Here is a 24,164-nt window from a genome sequence, read left to right as displayed (position 1 = left end):
TCTTGTGCCATAGCCCAAGAACTGGTACCTCAGCTGGAGCACAGCATGACCCAGCTGTTGGCCACAGACAGTTTGGCTTGGAGAGTGGTTTCTGTAGGCTCATGGTCTTTCTTTGAACAGATCGTATAACTTCGTATAATATATGCTATACGTAAGTTATTTACGTTTTTTTTTTTTTGGTGGGTTTTTTTTTTCCTTTTGAATGAAGCAATTAGTTCTAAAGGGAACATGTCATCTTCTGTACGTTGCTAAGGTAGAACAGTCATTGTGCTGCCTGGCGGTCCGTCAAGCTGCTCCTTGGGCATAGTTATTGGAGAAAGTGCATTTACACGTACTGTCGATGTCCGATGCCGGGAAGAGATTTCTTAAATAACAAGACACAGGCTATTATGTGCATTAGCTTTATTATTTTTTTAAGTGTCTTAGCCTTTGGGGACGGAAGGTACTTAATAATATGTTGCTATTTCAGCGTGCCAATGTGTTGTCGTCATATCTCAGGTGCTTTACAATCAAACAAGTGCAGATTAACCTTTAGCTGTCCACTGAATTTCTGGCTAGCTGCATTTATGTCTAGAGCTCTCAGTGTATGCACAGGGCATTGAAGGACAGCGTACCTCTGTTGTCTTGGTGTATGGCCAGAGACTGTCCCAGGAGGAATGTCCTGCTCCATCACTAGATGAGCTTAGTCCTCACAGAGATGGCTTTTATTAGGGTGATGTGACTTTCCCTGGAGATGTAAGATGCCTTAGAGATGGAGCATGAGTAGACTGCTTGCACCTTGGAAAGCATGTATTTGTGAGATGACTGCTAAACCACTGGTTGAGTGGTTTTGGAAAAACAGATTGGGAATTGTTTGCTAATAGCAAAAATAAACTTAATTATTCTCTTCAAGTTCCATGCTATAGAGCAACATCTTGAACTTCAGAGGTGAAAGCATTTCACATTTAACACCCCGTGGTGTTAAGGAGGTGTCTTGTGTCACGTATGTATGGGAAGCTGTGTATTGTCCAATTACAAATATCTTATCTCTCTCAAATAAAATACTACTAATAAAACAATCTTCCAATAGATCCTCCAGAGACTTTTCCTACTTAGATGGGAATATGTGTGAGGCTGAGCAGGTCTGCCTTTGGTGTTGTTTCTGCCAACTGAAGTGGGGTTATTGTGGGACCAAGGATGTGTCAGTCAGATGGATGTGGCTAAGACCTGGCAGGTACTCACAACCACAGCACTAGAGTTAGATTTCAGAGCCTTGTTCCAAAGTGTAGAAAATTTATATCTTAACATCTTGCTTGGAAAAACTGAACATAGGCTACACAGTTCTCATTTTTTAGTAGATGTCACAAAAGCAAAAAACAAATACAACAATTCCTTATAATAAACACATCTTCTCTGACTCAAGGGATCTAGGGAGAGCCCTTCTGCAGGCTTCTCTTCTTACAGAAATAAGGAAAGATTGTACTGCCCATATCAGTATGAACACATGAGCTCCAAGGTCTTTGGCACCTCTGTCTGTTTGGATATTCAGATCAAACCTACAAAAGTAACTGAAGTCACTTTTTTTTTTTTTCTTTAGCAGAGTTCTGTGCAGGAGAAAGACGAGGAAGAGTGATGACAATGCAGGTGAGGATGATGAATGGGGCTGGGAAGAGGAAGAATGGTTCCCTGCAGGAAATAATTATGGATGCCATCAGTAGGAGAACTTCCATTTTGGAGGCTTCTTAGTTTCTTTATTCACTGATAAGATATACCAAGGGAGATCTCCATGGAATTCAGGACAGAGGCTTGCTCTTGGAAATGCTAGCATTCTTCAGGGTGATTTCTCTTCTGGACATTTTACTGGAGTTCTGAAAGCTGTGATTATGTCTGAGCATTGTGCTGTGACTGAGTGAAAGAGCTGACTACTAAACTTGGTATTGCACCCAGGTGCTGTTGGCATCATTCTAGTTCTTAGCTTGCTCAGCACAAAAATGGGGTGCTGTAAGAACAAAACCATCCATGTTAAAAAGGGGTCAATTGCCTCATAAGGAAGTCTGAGAAAACCCAATCTGTAACAATTTATTTAACATGCACAAAAAAAGTGGAAAATTGAAACCAAGAGCTGTATTAAAACAGAGGGCTTCTTTGCTTTCATAGGATGAAGCATGGATGCTTGGAAACACAAAACAATGTTAGTGAGGACATTTAGCTCCAGATGGGAACCAGGTGTCACTTTCATATCTTCTGTGTGTGTGTGATTTAATTTGCTGAGTTCTGTGGGCACCCAAAAGGCCACCATTTCTGTGGCTCACTTCTGGCCAACCCAGCCGCTACCTGCTCCTTAACATTTTCTTCCATGTAAAGCTTCTAGCTGACTGTTCAAACAACCTGGGGCACTTGGAAGCCTTCTTCCCACAATGTTTGTTTCTGTGTTTTGTTCTGGGACTTTGCATGAGAATGTCTGGGATTCACAGAAGATGTGTGTGCTCTGTCTCACTGCTTGTGCGCTGTGGTGTTAAGGTCTTGCCTGGGAGCTTTGTCTTGGTCCTTGATCATCCCTAGACAAGTGACTAATGTACTTAGTATACTTTGTGAGTGGGGGGAAAAAGGCCTTCCTTGGGGAAGCTTGGGGTTTAGTGGCCCAATGCAAACTATCCTTGTTCCCCATTAAAACTATCTAATGGCCTAGACATAGAGCAGTCTGCTAACATGCCTGTAGTGCTCATCCTGCCCCTGGTGAGTGCTTCTGTACTTACTGCCCAAAACCCCAAGCTCCTCTTTAAACCAGTTCATTTTGGGGGCACTGTTTCCCCCCTGCAGTGTGGAGTCTCTTTACTAAGAGATCTCCTGGGAAGCTGGCTCTCCTTCTGTCTTCATTTGGATGCTTGATTCCTGGGAATGTGCTTTAAGGAAGAGACTGAAAAATGTCTTTTGCCTAGCAGTGAAGTTGTTGTCCAGAAATGTAAAGCCAGAGCCTCAGGGGACTGCTGAGCCACAGTACTTTATTCCTGAACTGTACCAGGCAGCACATGGGAGCCATTTCCACCTCACTGATACTAAGTTTTAGGAAATTATGTGAATGCCTTCATCTCTGAGCAACCTGGAGCCCTGGCCAGTAGTCACTCATCTGTGAAACTACTGAAGTGTGGCACAGGACACATTCCTGTCTGTTTCTGGTAACACGTGATGGGGTGAAAGGAACCCCTGCATGCACCTGGTGGACAATGCAGTTCCTTATGCAACATGTGTGGGAGCAATTCCTTTGTGACTCTGGTGAAGATTGGCTTGTGTCCTGGAGAGCAGGATTTAGATCACTTTTATCTTCATTCTTCGAGCTACAGCGATTATTAATGGCTATAAAATGACCCAGCTGCACTGTTTGACTTAGTGACCTTCAGTAATAGTGAATTCTGCAGGCTGTATGGTGGGGGTGGGGAAAGCTTTTCCTTATTCTTCAGGAATGTTGGAATTCCTCACACAGATGTCATGCTGGACAAGGAGCCTTGAGAGACTGCTTCACTTAGCAGCACTGATCTAAGCAGCTGAACTGTGAGATGTTTTCCTTTGAGTAGGGCAGAGAAGAAATGAAGAGGTCTCACCTTTTTCATGTGAAGCAGAGCATTTATCCTGCAGCACGGCGTCTGTGTTTAGTTATCAAAAGGCCCAGCAGGATGAGCTGATCTGTGTGTCTTTGTGATATGGGCCTTGTGCAGAGGCCACAGCCCTGACCGTCCATCTGCTCTGAGCAGATCCATGAACAGAGACAAAAATCTGCCCAAGTTATGTAGTCTCATCACGCCTTTGGTTGCACAGAGTCTGTTCTAAGGGCTGAAAGGTGTGCTTTGCAGCCAGCCCAAGGAGACATGGTGTGCACCAACAAGAAGTCCATTTTGTCTTGTGCTGAACTGTTTTGAAAGGGAGAACGCTTCTTTGACACACTTTATATGCTGGCTGCCAAGGTGTAAGAGCAGTGTTTGACGGTTCCGATACTGCTGTTTGTATCACCACATAATCACCAGCCTAGCAAGAATTTGTAATTTGACTAACAGCTCATGACATTACTCTTATTATTTATTTCTGGCAGAACAAATGCAGCAGCAGCTTTCTTCTGTGGCATCAGCTCCAAATGTCTGTGGCATCCTATCAGCCAAGGCTCTTTTTAAAAAATTCAGCCGTACTCCCCCACATCTTGCTAACTTTACAGTCCCCCATGGCATCTGTGTGCAGTGAACTGAGCTGTTGACACTAAATGTAATTTGCAATCAGGCTTCTGTTAACGTGGAAATGTACCGGCTGCTCTCCTGCAGTATGGGTTCTCATTCTGTCTAGCATATGGTAGCATTAAATCCAGTCTGGAGTGCTTCTCTTTACCACACTGTCAGTCCTTGCAGAGTGGAGAACCCTAAAAAACAAGTGAGCGAAATACATTTCAGGAATTGGCTGTCTTCTAGCAGAGCTTGTTGGGAGCCATCAAAGGAGACCATACCTTGAAAACTAGCCCTGACAGCCCTCTAAGCAAGTACAGAAAACTGACTTGAATGCTGATGCAAAAGCCATGTACTTCCCAAGGCAGGTATTGCACGGGGAGAAGAGGACAAGGGGAATCAAACAAGAGTGAGTTCATAATTAACAAGTTAAAAAGCCAGAAGCAGTCTATCTTTCTGTTACCGATGTGGGAGAGATTTTGATTCAGGAGGATAGCCTCGGGTATGAAGCCAATAGTTATGTAAAGCTTTGGTATTAAATGTAGGCAAAACAAGAAATCTATCCATCCACAGAGAAAACAGACAATGCTTTTATCCATTAAGTATTTCATTCTAGCTACAGCTTGCTGTACAGCACACGAAGGCAGCCCTGGAATTTCTTCACTGTTAGCATATCTCCCGTTGTCTTGTAAGGTAGTTTAATTTTAATTTTGCTATTTGAGTGTTATGAATAATTCACGGTGTTTTCTCAGTGTTGGCTCTGATGGATGTCCTCGGTTCTTCTTCCCTGAGGCTCTCAGGGTTTTGGCTTTAGTGGAAAAGATGCAATCTGTATCTGAGGCAAATTGGAATTGAGGCAAGAAATCTATCACTACGGGCCAGCAGGGGCATGGGTATCTGAGTTGCATCTAGCAGTTCTGGCTTATTCATAGCTCTCTTTGGTCAATCCCACCCTTAGGACCACAAGCATCTGTTCTTCTCGTGCATGCTCATGTTATTTATTACCTGCAAAACCACTGATTTGTGCTTGGTGTCCTGAGCCTTTGGTGCATGAAGAATCCTAGAGTTAAGCTGCTGGGCTGAGATCAGAGAAAAGTGATCAAGTTTTTGATCTTAACTCTTGCTTTTTCTTAGAGGCTTCTCTGACAATTTCTAATGAGTACAAGTTATTTCAGTGTTGGCTTGAGTGTGTATCTGGGTGTTGGGAAGAGCTGGATATAAAGTAGTGTCAGTAGCTCAGGAGCGTGTTACCAGCAACCTGAAGTTCTGAGATGTTGGAGCAGACTGTGGCAGCAGACCACAGGCTACTTTCTCATCCTGGAAGATTCAATTCTGTATGGTTGGATCTATGAGAGACTGCAGGATCCCAAAGTGCTTCCTGGCAGTATTGAGTAAGAATAATGTGCCTGTTGAACGTAGCTGCTGCTTTCTTTATTACCCTCCTCTCTTCTTCCTGGCAGAACTAAGACTTAGGAGTCTGTATTTTACTGACATTAAGCTCTGGCTGTCAATGGTTCTAATATTCACAAAACCATCTGGGGAATGTTTTTAAAGTCCTGACCCATCATACTTTAGCACTGTGAGAAGGAGACAATTATAGGGAAACTTGTGAGAAAGATGGAAATAAGATGTTGGGTAATGAAGTTACTTCTCAGGGCATTGTAGATAGGGCAAAGACCTGGACCAGCCAGCAGATGAGTTAGATTTTGGTCCTTTCTCAGCTCCTGATGGTCAAAATATTTCATGTGTGCTCATATGGAAGAAACTGTCTTTATATGGGAATAGAAAATACACATTCATCCTAACTTCACCTTCATCTGTTTTGCTTACTTAAATGAAGAATGTGAGGATTGACCTGAGAGGGTCTCATTTCTGAGCTGTAGGTTGCTGCAGTATTTGCTTACTGTGGCCAGTGAGGATGAGGGTAAACTCCATTGTGAAAACAGAGTATACCACATATCTCATCTCCCCTAGGAGGTGACTAATCCAAATTTAATCCAAAGAGATAAAAATGCAGTTCAAGAAATGATTCTAGCCCAGGTTTAAATTCTGAAAAATATGATGGAATATTTAAAAAATAAAAAAAAAAAAATGTGGGCAGGAAAAGAGGTATATCCAAGTAACTTCCTGAGTCATATTCTTAAACCTCTTCCCTGAGAAAACCTGGATGTCAATTTTTCCTGACTGTAAGTGGTTAGTTTGGGATTGGTAGCAGGAAGACAAGCAGCTCATGCTTGTCATGTTTAGCCTAAATGTGACAACAGAGAGTTCCTAACTGCGTAACTCTCTTCTCCTCCTCCACAAGGCATACTTGCTTAGTTCCCTCAGTGATATCCAACTGGGCTCCATCCCAATTATTTGTTTTTCTGGTAATCATCCACATTTCCATGTAAGAAAAAATTTCATTGGAATAACTGCAGTTTTGCAAAGTAAAAGAAACTCTCTCATCTTGAGAGGGAAGAAGGTAGGATTATTTTGTGAAGAGGCATTTATGTGTGTTTAATCTATATCCTCAAGCCCTATCATCAGAGGCTGTAGGCTATCTGTGCTGGACTCTTTCTCGCTTCGGTGCCCTGGGATGGAGACAGGCGAAGTCTGTGAGGCTTTGCACAAGGTTTTGTTGGCACTGATATTACTGTGCGCTGGGGAAATACTTACAGCTCTCAGCCCTCAAATGTTTGTGGATTCAGTCTGGCAGAGTTCATTTCAGTTGACTCAGATCCCTGCCCCGCTTGCTGTTCCTGCCTTGAAGTGTGACAGGTTTGCAGATACATGGTGTCTGATGGAGACCTCTTCCTGTTGGTGGTGGTCAGCTTGATGGTTTTAGCAGTTCTGATGGCCAAAAATGCCTAGGTTTTGTGCTTCTTTGACAGGAGTGGTACCTGGTTAAGAAACAGGCAGCCCTGTTTGTGGTCATTCCTCCAAAAAAGATCATCAAACAAGGCTTCTGGGTATGTGGCTTGTAATGTGAATCTTGGTTGATTAAGCCAGTGTTTTATGCCAGAGTCACTTTCACAGCGTTGTCAACTGTTGTGCTTCTACTTAAGTCTTGCTGATTCTTTATCTGTTTCTCATTCAGTTTGTAACTTAACCTATTACAGCTTTGACTGTCCTACTTCTAGGGAAATGTACAGTAATACGTGTAGCATAAGAAGTAGAAATAGTTGACAATTCCTCTGATTTCTGCAAGCTATAGTGAGCAGTCAAGAAGTTTGTGTAGAGGAAGCAATGTTAAGGTCCAAAGTTTACAGGCGCTACACACTTTGGGCATTTAGAGGGTGTTGGTGAAATAAAAAGATTGAAATTTTTAGAGATGCACAGATAACATGTCATGGTGATCCTATAGTATTGACTATAGAAGAGGTTATAGGCTGCCAGTTACTTGTATTTATCTAAAAGAAGAAATAATGTTGATGTGACCTAAAGGCTGTTGGGAATCAATAGACAGTGCAATTGTTATCAATTGTTTGATATTACTGGTTGTCCTCTTCTGAAACGTTGCAAAGTAACTTACAATGATTCCTTAGAAACATGCTTGAAGAGAAGAGTGCCTGATGGGATTTTTCTGTGTTATTCTGGGGATGCATGTCAAAGCTTTTGGGAACTCAGCAGGAAGGGAAGCCGTCAGTTCTCTGATGAGACTTCAGCAGAAGAACTATGTGTATCTTTTGACCAAGGTCAGCCTAGTTCCCCTTGACCACACTTGATCTGAAACAAAGCAATTCCCTGGAGATGTTTGTAAGTTCATAGCATGTGAAACACTCTGATCATGGGCAGTTTCTGAATGGCCAAAAGAAAGAACTTCTCACTTCTGTGTAATACGGTCTGTTTACAGAATAATGAAGGGAAGAATGTCTCCATAGTAACCTGTAAAGCAGGCAAGTCTGTCTTCCACTCTGATACCATCTTCAATAAATAGATTGTACATCTGGTTTAAAAAGAAAGAACCCAAAAGTGTGGTTTGCTTTGTCTTCTGGTTTCTGTTGCTTCTACAGAGCAGGAAGGCTGGAGATTTGCTTCCTTTTATTTGTAATGCCTGAAATGCTCTAAGAAAGTTAATGAAGTTGAACAAATCTGAGTTGCTGTTATATCAAGTTGTCTCTAACTTCTGAGAGTTTTTCTGTAAATGAAGAGCCAGGGTACTGTGAATAGTCTTCAAAAAAATATACACAGGTGCTGAAAAGAAAAACATTCATGTTGCATGTGGATAAGGCCAAAAGTCTTTGTTCAACCCTGAAACAGAAAATGTGGTTGAGGAATAGATGAGAGTGTTTCCTGAGAGTAAAAGGAGTTAATATTTAATCAATTTCAGAACAAAATTACACAATTTTTCATGCTGGACACTTTTAAAAACAGACCAGGAGGTGAATGCAGATGATCATCTCAGGACACTGGGAATAGTGTTAGTGACTTGAGTTTTCAGTCAGTACTGCTTTCTAGGATCCATCTTGTTTCTTACAGCTCTCTCCTAGAAAGTAGGTCTGTTTTGTCTGAGATGAGTAGATGGAAGCTGCTCTCTGGTTTCTGAGACTTCTGACAGACAGCCGTGTGAATCTCTTCTGTTGGAAGGTCAGATACGTGAGAGGCAAAGTAGAAAAAATAAAAGGGGTTGATTAAAGGAGCAACTTCAAAAATCACAGCTGCATTCCCCAAAAAATCAAGTTTCATTTGGATCTACAGGAGAAAATTAGGCCTGTGGTGCACTGCCTGGATGATAACTGCTGTGAAACAAGAATCTGAATGAGGACAGAGGCTGGAGTGAGCCAGGCACGAGGCAGCAGAGGCAGAATGAAAGGCTGAGGTCAAGCTGGTGTCTGACCAGTGTTGTACCAGTCTGTTCCTCTTGTTGGTGTCCCTGCTGTTCCATGTCGCTGTTTCAGAATACTGGTACCCAGCCCTGATGTTTCCTTTGCTGCCCTAGAGAGGTGATGTAGGAACACCGAAATCCAACTGTTCTTCAGGTGTTAGAGATCTGGGGAAAGTTGCCTTAGGAATCCAGGGGGAACAGATTCCTTGGATTACTTCTTTAGCTGGTCTGATCTGATTGCCTGTTGGTATTTCCTTAGTTAGCAGATGGAAATTTTGAGGTGTTGGAAAATAATTGAAGTTAAGATTTTTGGAACTAGAAAGTTTTATTCTGGTGAAGGCTGACAGAGGACAAATATTTGCAGATCATGGCATTATCTGAGCATGATTCCTGATTACTGAGAGATGAAACCTGGGCAGTGCACCTCTGTCCTCTGCTTTCACTCTTGTTTCACTCTTCCACTGGTTAACTTCTTAGTTGGTTTCTGATGCTCCCACTATCTCCTGTTGCCAACCATATCCTGCATTAATCAATAATATCAGAGCTTCCTAGAGGCTGTCATCTGTTTTTGTGACATGAGCTGATTTTTTTTTTTTAAACATCTACATTTGCAGCAAGGCACTTTGTACTGTATTGCATGTGTGCCATCAGGTAGAGGCTGCAGAGCCAGCGGGACAAGGATGGTGAAAGTAATCCCCATGGAGGAGAGCTGCTTTCGGGGGGCATCTCCTACCCTGTGTCCGGACCCCGAGTACCTGGGTGTCTCCGAGAGCTGCTCCTGGGTCCTCTGGATGCTAAAGGCAGCCATCTGCTGCCACCTCCTGTCCGAGCAGGCGATGGCACGCGGGGAGGGATCGCAGGGGCACGGTGGAACCACTGCCTTCAGGCGGAGAATCGCCCTGTGGCACCGACAGTGGCATGCGTGCAAGGCAGTGAGGATGTCGGTCATCTGGAGTGCTGTTCCTGGACGCTTCCTTGGTGCATTTTCCCTGTCTGCACCGTGCAGTGGCCTCCTTTCATTTTGCAGTTTTCTCTCTCTGGGTTTCTTGGCTGCTCAGATCCCTCAGCCAAAGACAGACCCGTGCCAGGACCTGCGCACGGCAGGAGGAAGCAATCCAGCCACTCGTCTCTGTCCCCTGCATCAGGGCAGCAGTGGGGAGCTGGGGTAGGACTGCTCTCCCTCCTTGCCCTTGCCGCAGCCTGCAGGCAGTTCTGGGCTGGGGCTGCAGGGCTGGGTGTGTCACACACCCTGTGCCAGGGCCGTTTCTGGTAGGTGGCCTCTGGCCAGTGAGACTGTCCTGCTGCTGGTCAGTCCACAGGGCCTGGCTACTGCTGGTGACCAGTGGTTGCTTTTAATTTGTGTCCCTCTGCCTCCTTTCTGTTTTTAGGAGAGGGCAAGGGCAACACTTTGTCCATGATTGCTTTTACTTCTTTGGCTCATCCTCTAATAGCTACTGCAGCTTCCCTGCTGCCTGCGGTGACTACAAATTTGAGCTGAATTAATCCCAGACAGAGGCTTAGTTTGAGGCAAACTTTTCTTCCAACATGTTCAGTCCGAAGAGGCTTGCCACCTACCTTCCCTGTGCCCGTCTCACCCTAAGCAGCACTGAGGGACCCATGGTCCAGTGCAGGCAGATGGCAAAGGATGAGTCTGTCTGCCAGACCTCAGCAAGCTGACAAACAGAAAGCAGCAGCGTGGCCGGTGCTGACAGGTTTTTCTTGCCACCCTGGAAGCTCCCTTGGTGCAGCAGAGGTGTTGCTGCTCATTCTCCAGCTGGCCCAGGTTGCAGGCCACACTCAGACCCTCAGCTTGCCCTCATGCAACCCTGTGCTGGCCGTGACTCAGGCTGCTCAGTTATCCCTCTGTGCGTCTCCTAGAAGCGTCAAGATTTCAGAGTTGGTTTCTCTCAGTTTCCTTACCCAAGCAACTCTTATTTCATAACACTTCTGCCTCTTGTATTGAGTTGTTTCCACACTGCTTGGCTGAAACCAGCATCTGTTCTTACAGCCCTTGCCCAAGGAGACATTCTGGTACCAGGTAATGGAATGGCAGGCCCCAGACCCTCTGTGATAAGAGCTGACTGTTTGGTCCCAAAGCAATCTCTCCTCCTAAATCAAACACAAGTCAACCAGCTGCCTTCCTCTAATCTCTGGGACAATGAAAGTGTGTCCCATAAAGAAAGTTACACAGATGCCCTGTAGTGGAGTCTACAGCAAACTCTCACCTTCTGCAAGGATCCTCAGGGCTGGTGTTTTGGCAAGAGCTTTTCTCTGAGTTTGAATGCCGCTTCTCCCTTGACTTGAGAGTAACAGCAAGCTCCCTCCACAGACATAAAAATTCTCAGAATTATGCTCTGTGGGATTTTATTTTTACTGTTTCAAGAGGCTGAAGAGCCAGAGCAAAGAGCACAGAAAGCCCCTGCATCCCTACTGTTCCATGCTGCATGCTCTTTCTTTGGAATTCATAGATAATTGCTAGTCCCATCAAGAGCCAGTCATTTTAGTAGTGTAAAAATCACTATGGTTTTATTTCAAGCTAGAGAAACCACTTTGTCAGACTGGGCAAATTTTACTAAACCAGTATGTGGGCTGCGGGCACAGCCGGAGTTGAACAGAAAGAGCCCAGTTCCACAAATACTAGATTTTTCTCTTACTTGGTTAGAATCAGGGAAACAAAGTAAACAAGGGGAGGAAGGGCTGGGGAAGTGGGGAGCAGAGGAGGGGCAAAAACTTCCTACTTTCTGACAAAACTGTTTTCAACCCCTCCCTCCAAAGAGAGGCCTTCTGCCATATGGAGCTTCAAATGTTTGTTTGCTTTGCCTATGTGGTTATTTACTGCTCTGGAGAGTCTGTGCTGTCTTTTCTGGCACACTCAGCCTTTCAGGGAGTAGGATGGAATGTTTACCTACTGCTACTAGCACTTATTTAGCAGTGGAGCTGGTTTCTGATCCAGGTTTTGTCAGAATGCTCACACTTCAACACTGCACAAGGAGCATGTGGTGGTGAAATTGAAATTAAGGGAGAAACTGTCTCTTCCTCTAGGTATATGACTTCCTTGTGTGCTTTGATGTATTTGACTTGTGGAAGAGAGGGAAATACTTCTGTTCCTGCATTTTTTAGGTAGAGGAACAAATGGCTTCAGGGAAGAGAGAATGCTGAAGTAGAGGAAGGCAGATGTTTTGCAAAAGACCATGCAGAGCATCTGCAGGAGAACCAAAGTCAGGCAGCAATTTTCTTGATGTCTTGTTTGTGCTCTGTGAGCGCCCATCATACTCACATGTCCCTTCCACCAGCTTCTTTCTCCAACCAGCTCCAAAGAAGGTAAGCTGTGTGCTGGCTGGAGGCTGGTTGCAGAGGTATGGCACAGCTGCTGGTCATGGAGGGCCTGGGAGTCATAGGATGAGTCTGATTTTTGCTATCAGCTCTGGGCTAACCAAGCTGGAATCTCAGCATTTCCATATAAGCTGTCACTGTTCTTGATCCTCACTATCACCCTTACTACAATTCATGTTCCTATTAGCACCTTTCTGGAAGACAGGGTCTTGAAGTGATTGCATCTCTTTTCCTTAATCCCCTCACACTCAGTGTTGTGAAGGATTACTTTTGCTATGGAAGACTTTCATAGCGCAATTGTGGTTTAAACAGCATTTTGCAGATGGGTTTTAGGCTTTACCTTGATTCAATGCAAATAAGCGTGCTGTGGGCTGCATGAGATGAATACACTGAGGGGGCTGGACTTGAAAGCTGCCATAACACTGCTTGGTTGTGTGGACCTGTTTGGCTACTTTTGGGGGTTTCAGTAGCACTTTGATGTCTTATTATTTAATCCTGCATTTCTTTCAGAATGACCTGTCACCTATTGTTTTCTCGGGATAGGGAGAATGACACAGCTTATGTTTTAAAGTCAAGAGGGGTGCAAATGGCCGTTTTGCATAACATCCTGAACAGAATTCTCATGGGTCCCATTGCTCTCTCTTTGTATTGGGCCAATAACATGCCTCTGACACAGGGCTCTTCCAGGCAGAAATCTGAGTGCTGCTGGTGCTGCTGGTTGAATCCTGCAATCATTCTGGAAAAATAAAATCATTCCATCTGTTTCTATTTTATCACTGAAGGGCTCTGAAACCCAGATCTTTCTTAATGGCCTTTCAAGGAGGTAACGACCGCTTGCTATGTTCTGGAACATGTCCTTTATATTTGATGCTAGTTAATGGGGGTGAAATTGCTCTTGGCTCTTGATATTCCTAAGTGTTCCCCTTTGAGGGCTGGATTCCTTCCCAGCAAGTGGCAGCAGCCACCAGCAAAGGTGAGTTTGACATTGCTGCAAACTCTCCCTGCAGCAGCCCATGCAACTGTGCCAGCACTAGCTCCCTTTGCTTGGATTATTTATTGAAGGTGAACTCCTTGAGTATACAGAGCACAGCATGTTTTCTTGAGTGCAAGCAAGGACCCAAGAGGTGTGTGAGAGGAAAAGACCTCAAGGTAAAGCCATGGAAGGCATTGCATGGGCTTCAGGCTACTACCTTGCAGCTACTTGGTTCTAGGCAAGGGTCAGCTTCCTTTTTCCAGCAGAGACTTTTGGCTCCGGTAGCTGGTGTGAAAGATTATTGTTGTTTGTGGTTTAGAAAGAAGGGACAGTGAACTGGTATTGCTTGGCTTTTGTACTCGGTTTACGTATCTGTAAAGTGTGGGTGACAATTTTGCCTTCAGAGGGATGTTTGCAGGCTTACGGATAGAAAACATTCAAATTCTCTACTTCACAGTTGAGACACATTGGTATTGTGTGCAGGAACTTTTAGATGGGCCTTAACTAAGCGGTACCTTACCTAAATGGACAATACGTGGTATAACAGCCTCTAATGTGATGGCTGTTTTCTAGGCACTGTATCTGCAAGAGAGCTACTATTTTACTACATGCTGGGAGACATCTCCCTTTGTTTAGGGCTCTGCAGGATCCAGCTGCGACTTTGCTGGCAGAAATGTACTTCCAGCAGAGTGAGAGTTTGTGTGTGCATTGCTGGATCACATGTTCCACCACTGCCACCAGCTCGAATGAAGTTTGGTTAGCAGGCCTCGATGCCTGCAGGCTCTTGAGGCTGGCATGCTTCTGCAAGCACCAGACTGGAATTGTGCCTTGTACCTCCAGTTTCTTGCACATATTACAAGTGTTTGTATTTTTATGGCATTGCAGTTGTACTCCCTGTTGGCTCTGGAGATTTAGAGCTAGCCCTCTATCACGACAGCATGACTTCTCTCTGGATATTTATCCTGTGAGACTCTGAGACTGCAACCCTAAAGGCTTTCAGCAATGTTAACTTGCCCTCATTGCTAGTATATGAGAAACGTGCCATTCTGGCTCTTCTTTGATATCTTCCTTGGATTTGTGCTGCTGCAAGGCTTCTCTGATCTCTGCCGCTAAATGACACAACCTAGAAGAGCAATGTTGTAAGTGAACTCTGCAGAAAAGGATCTCACTGTTTCAAAACCAGAGTGATCTCTGGGAAAAGAATTACTTAAATCTTTGATGCTGCCAAAGGCCAGGCAGCTGGGGCATTTAGAAGAAATCCAATTGTTCAAATAGTGGGAGCACTGAAAGAAAAACGTTAGTGTCAATCTCAGGTTAATTGGAAAATATTCAAAGGGCTTTGTTTTGCTTAATTTTGAGGTTAGAAGTTCCCTGGGGTTCTATGAAAAGAATGTTACACTGGCAGCTCCTTTGAAATGAGCAGGAGTAGGCTGCAAAGCAAAGAACTGAGAGAGGATATGACCTCCTGGTGGACAGCTGGATGGGGCAGCAGGAAAGTGAAGATGAGAAAGCTGTACAACTGCTCTTGCTTCAAAAGAAGTCCGTGGTGTGGCATAAATTGATAGGTATGAAGACTCTGATGACAAACTCATTCTCTGTTCATCCCAAGACAAGGTTGCCTAGCTTCAAGTGCTCCCTGGCTGTGCTCACAGCCTATTGGAAGTACGAGACATCCATGTGCGCTGTGACCCTGCTGGTCTATTAGAAAATCAGCATCAGCTGGGAAGCTTGGAACAGCTCTGCCACAAAAGCCCAGGTTCTCAGATTAACTGTGTGCACTTGTTAAGGCCAGCCCTTTATTTTTATCTTCTGTTTTTCTTATTAACATAAAGTGTTTTGGGGCAAGGAGTGTCTTAGCTTACATTCATGTAGTTGTCCTGCAGATTGTTAACCTGCCTGTGGTCCTGGGGCTGTAAGCTGTGCGTGTAGGAGGCTGGAGCCTGCAGAGCCCGTTCCTCTCTGGGAGTCATAAAGAGAGTCTCTGGGGTTGTGGGAAGTGATACAGCAGCTGGGTTCTGTCCCTCTCTTTGCCCTGTGTGAGGGTAATTTCAGCTGAGCACATCTCTGCACCATCTACAATAGGACAGCGTGAGGAGATAGAGACTTTTCATCACACTCACTAGGAGAAGTTTTGAGAGCAGTTTCTCAGCAGGGAACTGTGAGCTGGAGGAGCCTATTGGAGAGATCCCAACCTATTTCTGGGGAAAAAGAAACTCCAGGACTCTGAGACCCAGTGTATTGCCTCAGGAGCATTTCAAGCCATTCAAAAGCATGAAAGTTGCTAACCATGTTGAGAATCGCATTGTGTTTAACTGCATACCTGGGTTAAAGAAAGGTGGAGAAGGGATGGGAGCAAGGGCACATAATAACCAAGTGACAAGGCTGAAGTACCTGGGAAGTGAGCAGAGGAACAATCTGAGAGCAGCATCTCCAGCAGACCTCTGAGAAGAGGGAGTCTGGCTGCCTTTCAGAGCAGAGTCCTGCAGGCTGCTTGTTAAGAACAGAAGGGTTTCTCAACCTTTTTGGCCCTGTGTGTCCATTCTGCTGATTGAAAAATCACTTCTATTGATTGAAGAACTCTTTTTCTGCTAGTGATTTGAGTCACAGAGTAAGGAAAACAAGTTTCAGGTCTCTTCTATTCTGAGGGTTGTTTTTTTTTTTCTTTGCTCACTTTGAACCACTGTATCAAAGGCTGGGACTGACTGTTCTAGGCTGGTCAACTTTGTAAGTTGGATCACCAAAGCAGGTAGTGACCCTTGCACCAAAAGCTGTTCAGGAAGGCACCCGGTCTTGAGATGCAGGCAATGGGAGGAACAGTCCATCACTTTGTTTGTTTTGAACCAGGCCCTCCACCTCAAGTTCATGATGCAGATTTTGTTTTCCTTCTGAATTTGGCTGGCTGCCTCCAGTTCCCAGCCCTTGCTTATTGTACTCCATTTTACCTGCAACTTCAAGTGTACAATAATAAAGAGGAGCTTTCCCTCCTGGAAGAACCAGACACTACCTGTATGCTGTCACAAAGCTGTCCATTGACCTTTTCTTCTTGCTCTTGTGGTCCTAAGGCTCTTGGAACGCTCATTATCAGTGTCGTGTAATTGTCACAGTGCACTCCTAGAGTCAACAGTATGTTGTGGAAAGGCCAAGAGCCAACACCCATGTGGACCAGCCTCTTCTATCCAACAGTAAGCACCTGGAGAACTTTAATCTCAGGCTGTATGCTGTCGTTGTTGCTTAAATGCAGGTTGCATAAAACACAAGAGAAAATTCTGGATAAAACAAGCAAACCCACAACAACTGACACCTTATCTATAACGATAAACTGGGCATCACATATATCATCTTAAACTGGGTGCAATTTTATGCTAATATAGAGTAGTATCGCTCCATAAGGCAGATACTTTTTTAACTAGTTTTTTCATGGAAGTAAGCTGCTGTTTGCTGGCAAGAAAATCATATTTGGATAATTTATTTTGTATTTCCATTCTGCAGTGTTCAGGCTTTGAGCTTTCAGCTTTGTAACGCTTAAGAATTTCTTTTGGTAACCCAGAAGTAGAAAGGTAGGAAGTCTGGGTTACCCAGAGCAAGGTGTAGGGAAGGTGTACCTACCCTCTGTTAGAAACATAGCACAAAGGGAATGAAAATAAACATAAAATGCGTTCTGGACAGAGCTTGGAGTGATGTTCTTTGGCAAGAGGTGTTGAAAAGTTCCATTAAATAAATGGCTGTTTACAAAAGATAGAAAAGAGAGACAGGACTGGAAGCCAAGCACTTTTTCAGTGCCCTGGAAATAAATTGCTTCCAAAGAGTCGTCCCAGGAAGTTTAGGCTGTTTACTCTGTAAGTGTTGTCATGGCCTTATTTTTTAAGTTTGTCCTTCACTGGCTAGCAACTGGTCTGGCTGCGCTAAACTGTTCTTTGCCTGAAGTGTGGGTGAGTTCATCTCAGCATTGATCATTGCTCACTGTAATGGTGTGCTTCACAGTGTGACCCTTGTGCCACATTGTGTTCATTGCTAAATGCAAGTTGAGGCCTTGTTTTTGTTGGTTCCCTTTTTTATGCACAAATGTCTATCAGACTTGAAGGTGAGTAATCAGAACTACGTGGCTTTTTTTAGTGTCCCTGGCTGTTTTCTCTTGTATGAGTTTGATCTGGGTTGTTTTGGACTTGGGTCTGTTGATATTAGAGGGGCCAAAAGAGAAATGCAGGCTTGCTTGATACTCTGGACTAGCTTCTGGAGGCAAAGACATATGTTAGCGTTAGAAGCTCATATTTCCATTGCTGAAGTCTTTTACAAAACTCTTGAGTAACATTAACCAGAACACTGGATCTTTCTGAATTTGGAGAATAGTGTAAACCTCCTATGGGCTGAGTAGTGTGGCGTGAGATTTAGCTAATATTTGTAGGAGAGTAATTCTTTAGAGGCGTATGAGTCTTAGCTAATATTTACAGAATGCTTTGAGGTCTTGGAATAGATGCTGCTACCAAAGGGTGAAGTGGTATTCACATGTTCTGTCATGTTAGAGTTGTTTACAAATAGAATAGAATGGTGTTTTGAAGGTCAGAGACCTTGAGAACAATAGTGGGTTTGAAGTACTCATTTATTTTTTACCAAGTTCAGATGCCTGGCATACACTAGCATTTCATTTATATAAAAGATCTGATCAAACACTTTGGTTGTTTAAAAGGGTTGTTTTGCTTGTTTTTAGGCTGTTAAAATGTCAGATGGTAAAAACAACCAAGAGTTCCAGATGGGGCAATTGGAAGAGAAACATGCTGAAGATGATAATAAGAAAGTTCTGGATTCTCTCAATTGGGAATCCCATGTCCTCACCTGTGACTTCCAAATGCAATCACTATTCAAGTCTTGTGCAAAGCAGCACGTCATGAGGAAGTTCTTCGTTATCAGGGTAAGCAAAGCCTGTAACAGTTTGTTTTCCCTATTCACGACTCCATGTATGCTCGGAATTGTTTGGGAGTTGGAATCTCATTTGGAATACTGAGCTTTTATATGGCCGAGAAAATCGTAAGTTCTCTGCTTTAACAACCCCAAATCTGATCAAAAGTTTCATGACGTAGTATAACAGCAAGAAGAAGCACTACTGAGTTTGATCACTGGTATTTGTACTGTGATTTTCACTAGCAGGCGAATCTCATTGTCCCCCTAACTTCTGGTGAGGATATGGGCTAAATCCATATAAGGGTAATGGTGGAAGACCAGCAATGTAAAAAATGCTGGGAAATCCTTGTTCCCTCATGGAGAAGTAAAAATTCATGCAAAGGGATTTATCTAATCAGATAGCTCATTTAATACTAAAAAAAAAGAAAAAAAAAATCCAACAAAAAAACGTAAAAACCCAAACAAAAGTCAGTCTTAATTCCTCTAGTCTATGGCTAGCTTTTCTGAAGATAAAGGGAGGAGGCATCGTTTGTGCTGGCAAAGCTCACCCTGACTTAAAATCAGAGTAAACAGTTAGTGCAAATTACAGTTCTTGTTTGTTTACACTTGAAGCTGTACTAGGCACTGAGGGCTGAAGCTGCAGCAAATTCCTATCGTATGTTGCTGTATAATTTGTTATACTGGGGGTTTATTCCTTAGTGCTTAAAGGGAACTGAAATTAGCTTGCGGTGACAAGCTGTGGTGCTTGGTGACCTGTTCTTTGATGCAGGGAAATGTAAGGTCGTTGTTAGGGAGTGCTTGGCTGATCACTGCCATTTATTGTGTCAGATGTATACTCCAAGGGCTCACTTCAGAGCCCTTTAAACTCCTGCTGCTTTACTGAGACAGAAGTAGCTTGGCACCTTGCAAGGCTATGTACTTAGTTTCTATACTGATCTGAAGGATAGGCAGGGAGAAGCTTTTGGGGAGGAAAAAAATAGCATTAAATGCCATTAATCTCTGGCACGTTGTGAATATGGTCTTCAGTTCTGTCTTCAAGACTGCTATTCCGAAACAGCACCTCGGGAGAGCCATACTTCTCAGCAGAGACATTTGTAAGCAATCATCAACGGTTGTCCATGAGCTATTGCACCCAAAGGACAAAGGGAGAGGGGCAGTAATTATCCCCGAATTTAACAGTTATGAACATGTAATGTATAGAGGAATGAAGCTAAACCCTTGGGATTGCTACTATCCAATTAATGGCTCTTTGTTGCCTTGACATAGCCTGCACTGTGCTGGAAGCAGCAGCATTCCAATAGGCAAGTTCCCAGTGCTTAGATTTGGATCTTACCACTTCAGGCTTGCTGCGTGCCCCCCAAAACACGTCTGGAGATCTCAGCCAGATAACATGCTGCCTGTGTGAGTCAAATAACATGAATGTAAACCCAAGTATAATGATTATGTGAGAAAGTCGTTATTTACTGGCTTTGAATCAAATGTTGCAAAGTGGATCAGAGAGATATTTTGGGGGCTACAGGTATTGACAATACCTTCCAAAACTGAATGTTTCTTTCTAGTGGAAAAAATATCTGGCTTTATTAATTGCAGCCCTTTCTTTCAAATCCTTTCGCTCTATGTTTCTCTGTGGAAAGCAGCTTTATCTCCACTGAGCAAAGACGATCAATACAATCAAATCAGAGCTGTTCAGGAGGAGTGTTAGGGAGGTTGAAACAGTTGAAAATGTTCCTTGTTCTGCGTTTTACACTGACATGAAAAAACACTCACATTGAAGCTTTGTGGGCTTTTAGGCCAACAGCAGCTGGTCTTTGTCTTAAAATGAATGTATACAAAAGGTTCTGAAGCTACTTAGAGAGCATTATGTGAGGTCTGGGGCCTTCACACAGCTCTCACGCTGTCCCAAACTGATGTGACATCACCAGTTGCTCCATATTCCCCCTCCAGCTCTGTCTTTTGCTCCAACTCTGGATGCTAATTCTCCTTACAGAATCGGGCTGATTCCCTTTTTGGTAGTTTTAGAAAAGCTGCTAAGGAACGTTTGCTACAAGGAACCCAATTAAATGTGTTATAATGTTCTATAAACAAAAGGGAGATGATTGTAATAACTCATCAGGCTCCCTGTGCTTCTACTTTGGGTTCTGTTGAAACAGCCAAGATCCTTGAGACTGCTTTGATGGTTGCAGATATTTTGTTTTGAGTGACCAAGATGCTGCTTGTTCATAGTTGGTGTCTCGCCTTGTGATGAATCCTATGATGGACTTTAAGTGAGGATGTCATGGCTGCCTTTTCACCATCTGCACAAGATATATTGGAACACAACACAGATGTTTTTAGCTAAGTAGAGGGTAGGAGATGAGTTACCTGAATCATTTTGACTTGGATACTACAAAGTGCAGGATGTGAAGCAAACTAATGTTAATGGCTCTCTATGAGGGCACCACTTGCACATTTGATGATCTGGAATTGAAGCAGAACTGGTTATGTTTTAGCTGTGATCTTTTATCATCAGACTTACTTTACTGTTCTTTTGCAGTGCTCTCTCATTTGGCCAGGAGTGTTCGACCAAACCATATTAGGTCCATGTCATGAGGAGTTCAGAGGAAACATCACAGAGCTCTTTGCTGTTGAGTGGGAGGTCATGAAGAGTTTGGAGTCTGGCTGTGGTGCTGATATGTACGATGGGTTGGTGGAAAGAAGACAAGCCTGTGAGAGATGCAACATGCTGGTGCATTTGAGATATGTGAACATAAAACAAGCACCCAGTTTATGTTGGTCTTTGTGCTAGCATTGCTTCACAAGGCACTGGTGTTTGGTCTGGCTCAACTAGATGCAGGCATATGCTTAGACTGCAGACCTACTGCCAATGATATTCTTTCTGAAGCGATTGCTAGGTAAGTCAATTATGTCACTCCTCTTAGAATGGGAACTATTAATTACGTGAATTAGAGAGACACAGCAAAAATGATCAAAGCAGGTGGTGAAATGGGATACCAAGATACACAGTGTGGTTTAATGCTCATGATGCCTGTTCACTGCGAATGCCTTTGAAGATGGGTGATACGTAATGTTTCTAATTGATTATATTAGTAAGGGTGTTATCTGGAGGGCATTTGATGCAGATTCAGGAAATCTGGCTCTGTTTCTTGGTATTTCATTGGCCAGCTGAGCAAGTTAATTCCTTTTTCTTTGCCTTAGTTGTTCCACCATTAAAAGGCAGATAATCACCCATAAAATGGAAATAATTATACTGTCCTGTTTGAAAAGGGTGTAGAGACCAACTGATTACAAGTTCTGGATGCATTTTTGAAGTTATTACTATTTGCTTTGTTTAGATAAGTTAATAATAACAGACACGTCAGCGTCAGTGGATGTGCGACTTGCTTTGAGCTGGCAAGAAGAGATGGGAACTTGAATCATTATTGATTTTCACTTTAAAGGTCTCTGCTAGCAATTTATTTAAAGGAAACAATAAAGGTTGATGCCAGAACTCTTCTTTTTGCTGGAACTGTGTTCTCTGCAGTATCTATTTCTAGTTAAGAAAACCCTAGCAGTTGGCAAATGACAACTCTTCTGTCTAATAGGTGCCACATCACTCATGTCTGGGATTGTAAACGTTCTGTGCTTAAAGATCATTGCAGGTGGCACCCTGGATTTAGCAGAGACAAGAATAACATATATTGCAGTTCCTGACACTTCTGAGGTCTCCCAAACCATTTGGAAAGTGCAGAAGTAGACAGTGGCAGGATCATGTTTAGGTGCTTTTGAAAGCCATTTTGTGCTAAACAGTTGTATATCAGCATGAGGCATCGTTCGCAAAATGTCATCTATTGAGAGAAGGCCCTTTTTCCAAGTCTTAAGTACTGCTCCCCTTGAAAAGTTCGGCATATTTCTACTGTCATCCTAAAGAGAAGCAGAAAAGAAGTTATTGCCTGATGTTGAGTTAGTGAAGGTTGATGTAGGCAGGTGACCATTCATACCAGAAAGAGAGTGGATAACTGCTGGAGGAGCCAGCACAGATAATAAAGAGCTGGTATTCATATGTTCTAACTCTCATGCCATTGCTATTCAACATGTGTGAAAAGGCTTTTGAAAGGAGGAGAAAGCTTAGGTTAGAATCACACATCAGTTTCCATGGCAGTGTTGTGGCAGTGAATGCCTCTCACTTTTCACTAAAGTTAGACTTGAACTCAGAATTAAGTCATTTTGCACCTTGTTACAGTTCAAGCCAAGTCCATAACCAAAAATCACTTTCTGCTTTTATAGGAGGTGGTACATTGTAAGAGAAGCATCAGTTTATCTTAGTAGTGGTGTGGGTGATAGCAGAGTAAAGACTGAGTAAATGACTTTGTCACTCGTGAAGACCAGTCTTGCTAGAAACGGTATAAAAATCTCCCAGCCCAGCAGACAGACAGTACTCTGTGGTCAGAAAGCTTTCATTCCAGGTGTCACAGAAAAACTTTCTTGGTGCTAAATCTCAAAGTGAGAGTGCCAAGTTTCTTCTTTGCATTTTTGCCACAACAGGCCAAAGCTGATGCTGGATGCTGTTCAAATGCACTCCAAGCCTCAATCAGTCTCTTCTCCAAAGAGCTTACATTTGGAACAGACCAAACAAAGAGGAGATGAAGCTTTTTTCTTAAACCATTTTTAGGCTGGTGTTGGCACTCATAGGTATCTGCACTCAAAAACATTGCTATTATCCAGCTGTGGACAGCATAGGAAATATACCTGGAGTCCAGCAACAACTGTTTGGATCACTTGACGCTCTATCAATGGGCTTCTTGCACTTTCTTTGAGGATACAGTTTCCTCAACACACACATCTCATCAAATGTCCACTCTATGGCAGCTGCCCAGGATCAGTACCATTGTACTGGATACAATGTGGGGATTTTCTAACTGAAGTGGGAATCCATGTATGCAGATTTCCCTGAACACAAAGACCAGATTGCTGTTTTCTTTCTTGTAATTTTATCCCCGCTATTGATATTTTGCCTCCTGCTTCTTCCTCTCCTTTGTGTGTGTGTGTTAATTTTCTTAGGGATGGAGTTAATTGGGCAGCCAACTCTGCAATATCACAGTGGTGCTTGGTCTGGCAAGTGGCATCCCTGGGGCTATGATCCATACACTGAAGCCTGTAGCATAATGGTAACTACAGTGAAATTATCTTGTAATGGCTGGGTGCATACTGCCATGGCAGTGTAATTACACAGCAAATACTGCAGGCTGCTTTGCCTAATGACTGGCTAAGTGCCAACTGAAGTGACAGTAAGTGCAGGTCCCTTATAGTAGGGAATGGTGCTGTGATCCTCTGATGCTGTCAGGCACATCTACATCATCTTCTGGACCACTGGAGGTAACACCTCCTTTTAGTTGACAGTATTCGAGATAGCACTTGTCTGTCTTGGCTATCATGTGTATTTGTTTTATTTTTTTAAATAGCCCATCTAGCAAAGAAGGACAAATGTGATGTGACCTGCTCTTCTTTTTGTGAAGCATAGCTGAGCTGCTGAGGATGTCAGGCTGGCTGATGTGACAATTTTCATATCCTTTGGACAGCCTGTCCTCCAGGTCCTGTGCTTTGTTGTGCATTGTGAAGGTGTGTCAAGTGGCTTTCAAGCCAGTTCAGCTATAGCAGGAATTTATGTAAGGTTTGAAAACATTTAGTGGATATTCATCATAAAGAGTAGCTGGTGTTTGTCATGTCAGTGCTTTAATTTTTGCCTGTAGATTGGAGATTTTTAAGCTGCTTTCTGAGTGACAACCAAACAGAAAGAGTGCTTATGCAGCCTTTATTGGGATACTCTGGGACACAAGAGCGTTCAAGATTTCTATGACGACAAATACTTGTGAATCAGGCCAAAAAATACCTGCTTGCAGCCCACAGCATTTTCCCTCCTTCTCCAGACATCAAGACTTGAAGTAATCATCTCTTCTTCAGAGCATGAATCCTATGATCAACAGAATGAGTGTCT

The 24,164-nt window shown here is 43.4% G+C and overlaps 1 protein-coding gene across 1 annotated transcript in view; it reads left to right on the top strand.

Annotated features, from left to right (window-relative positions):
• The window catches only part of LOC104912655, a 35,353-nt gene extending 13,667 nt beyond the window's left edge, over positions 1-21,686 (top strand). The window contains exons 3-5 of the mRNA XM_010716751.2: positions 1,577-1,623; positions 18,003-18,203; positions 20,727-21,686. Coding sequence (XP_010715053.1) covers positions 1,577-1,623; positions 18,003-18,203; positions 20,727-20,978 — 500 coding nt within the window. The 3' untranslated portion in view covers positions 20,979-21,686. The remainder of the gene's footprint in view (positions 1-1,576; positions 1,624-18,002; positions 18,204-20,726) is intronic.
• Positions 21,687-24,164: the final 2,478 nt, after the last annotated feature.

The sequence above is a fragment of the Meleagris gallopavo genome, chromosome 11 (genome assembly GCF_000146605.3).
Source record: "Meleagris gallopavo isolate NT-WF06-2002-E0010 breed Aviagen turkey brand Nicholas breeding stock chromosome 11, Turkey_5.1, whole genome shotgun sequence".
NCBI classification, from domain to species: Eukaryota; Metazoa; Chordata; class Aves; order Galliformes; family Phasianidae; genus Meleagris; species Meleagris gallopavo.
Note: the sequence above shows the minus strand (reverse complement) of the source record. Positions and strands in the feature narration are given on the sequence as shown.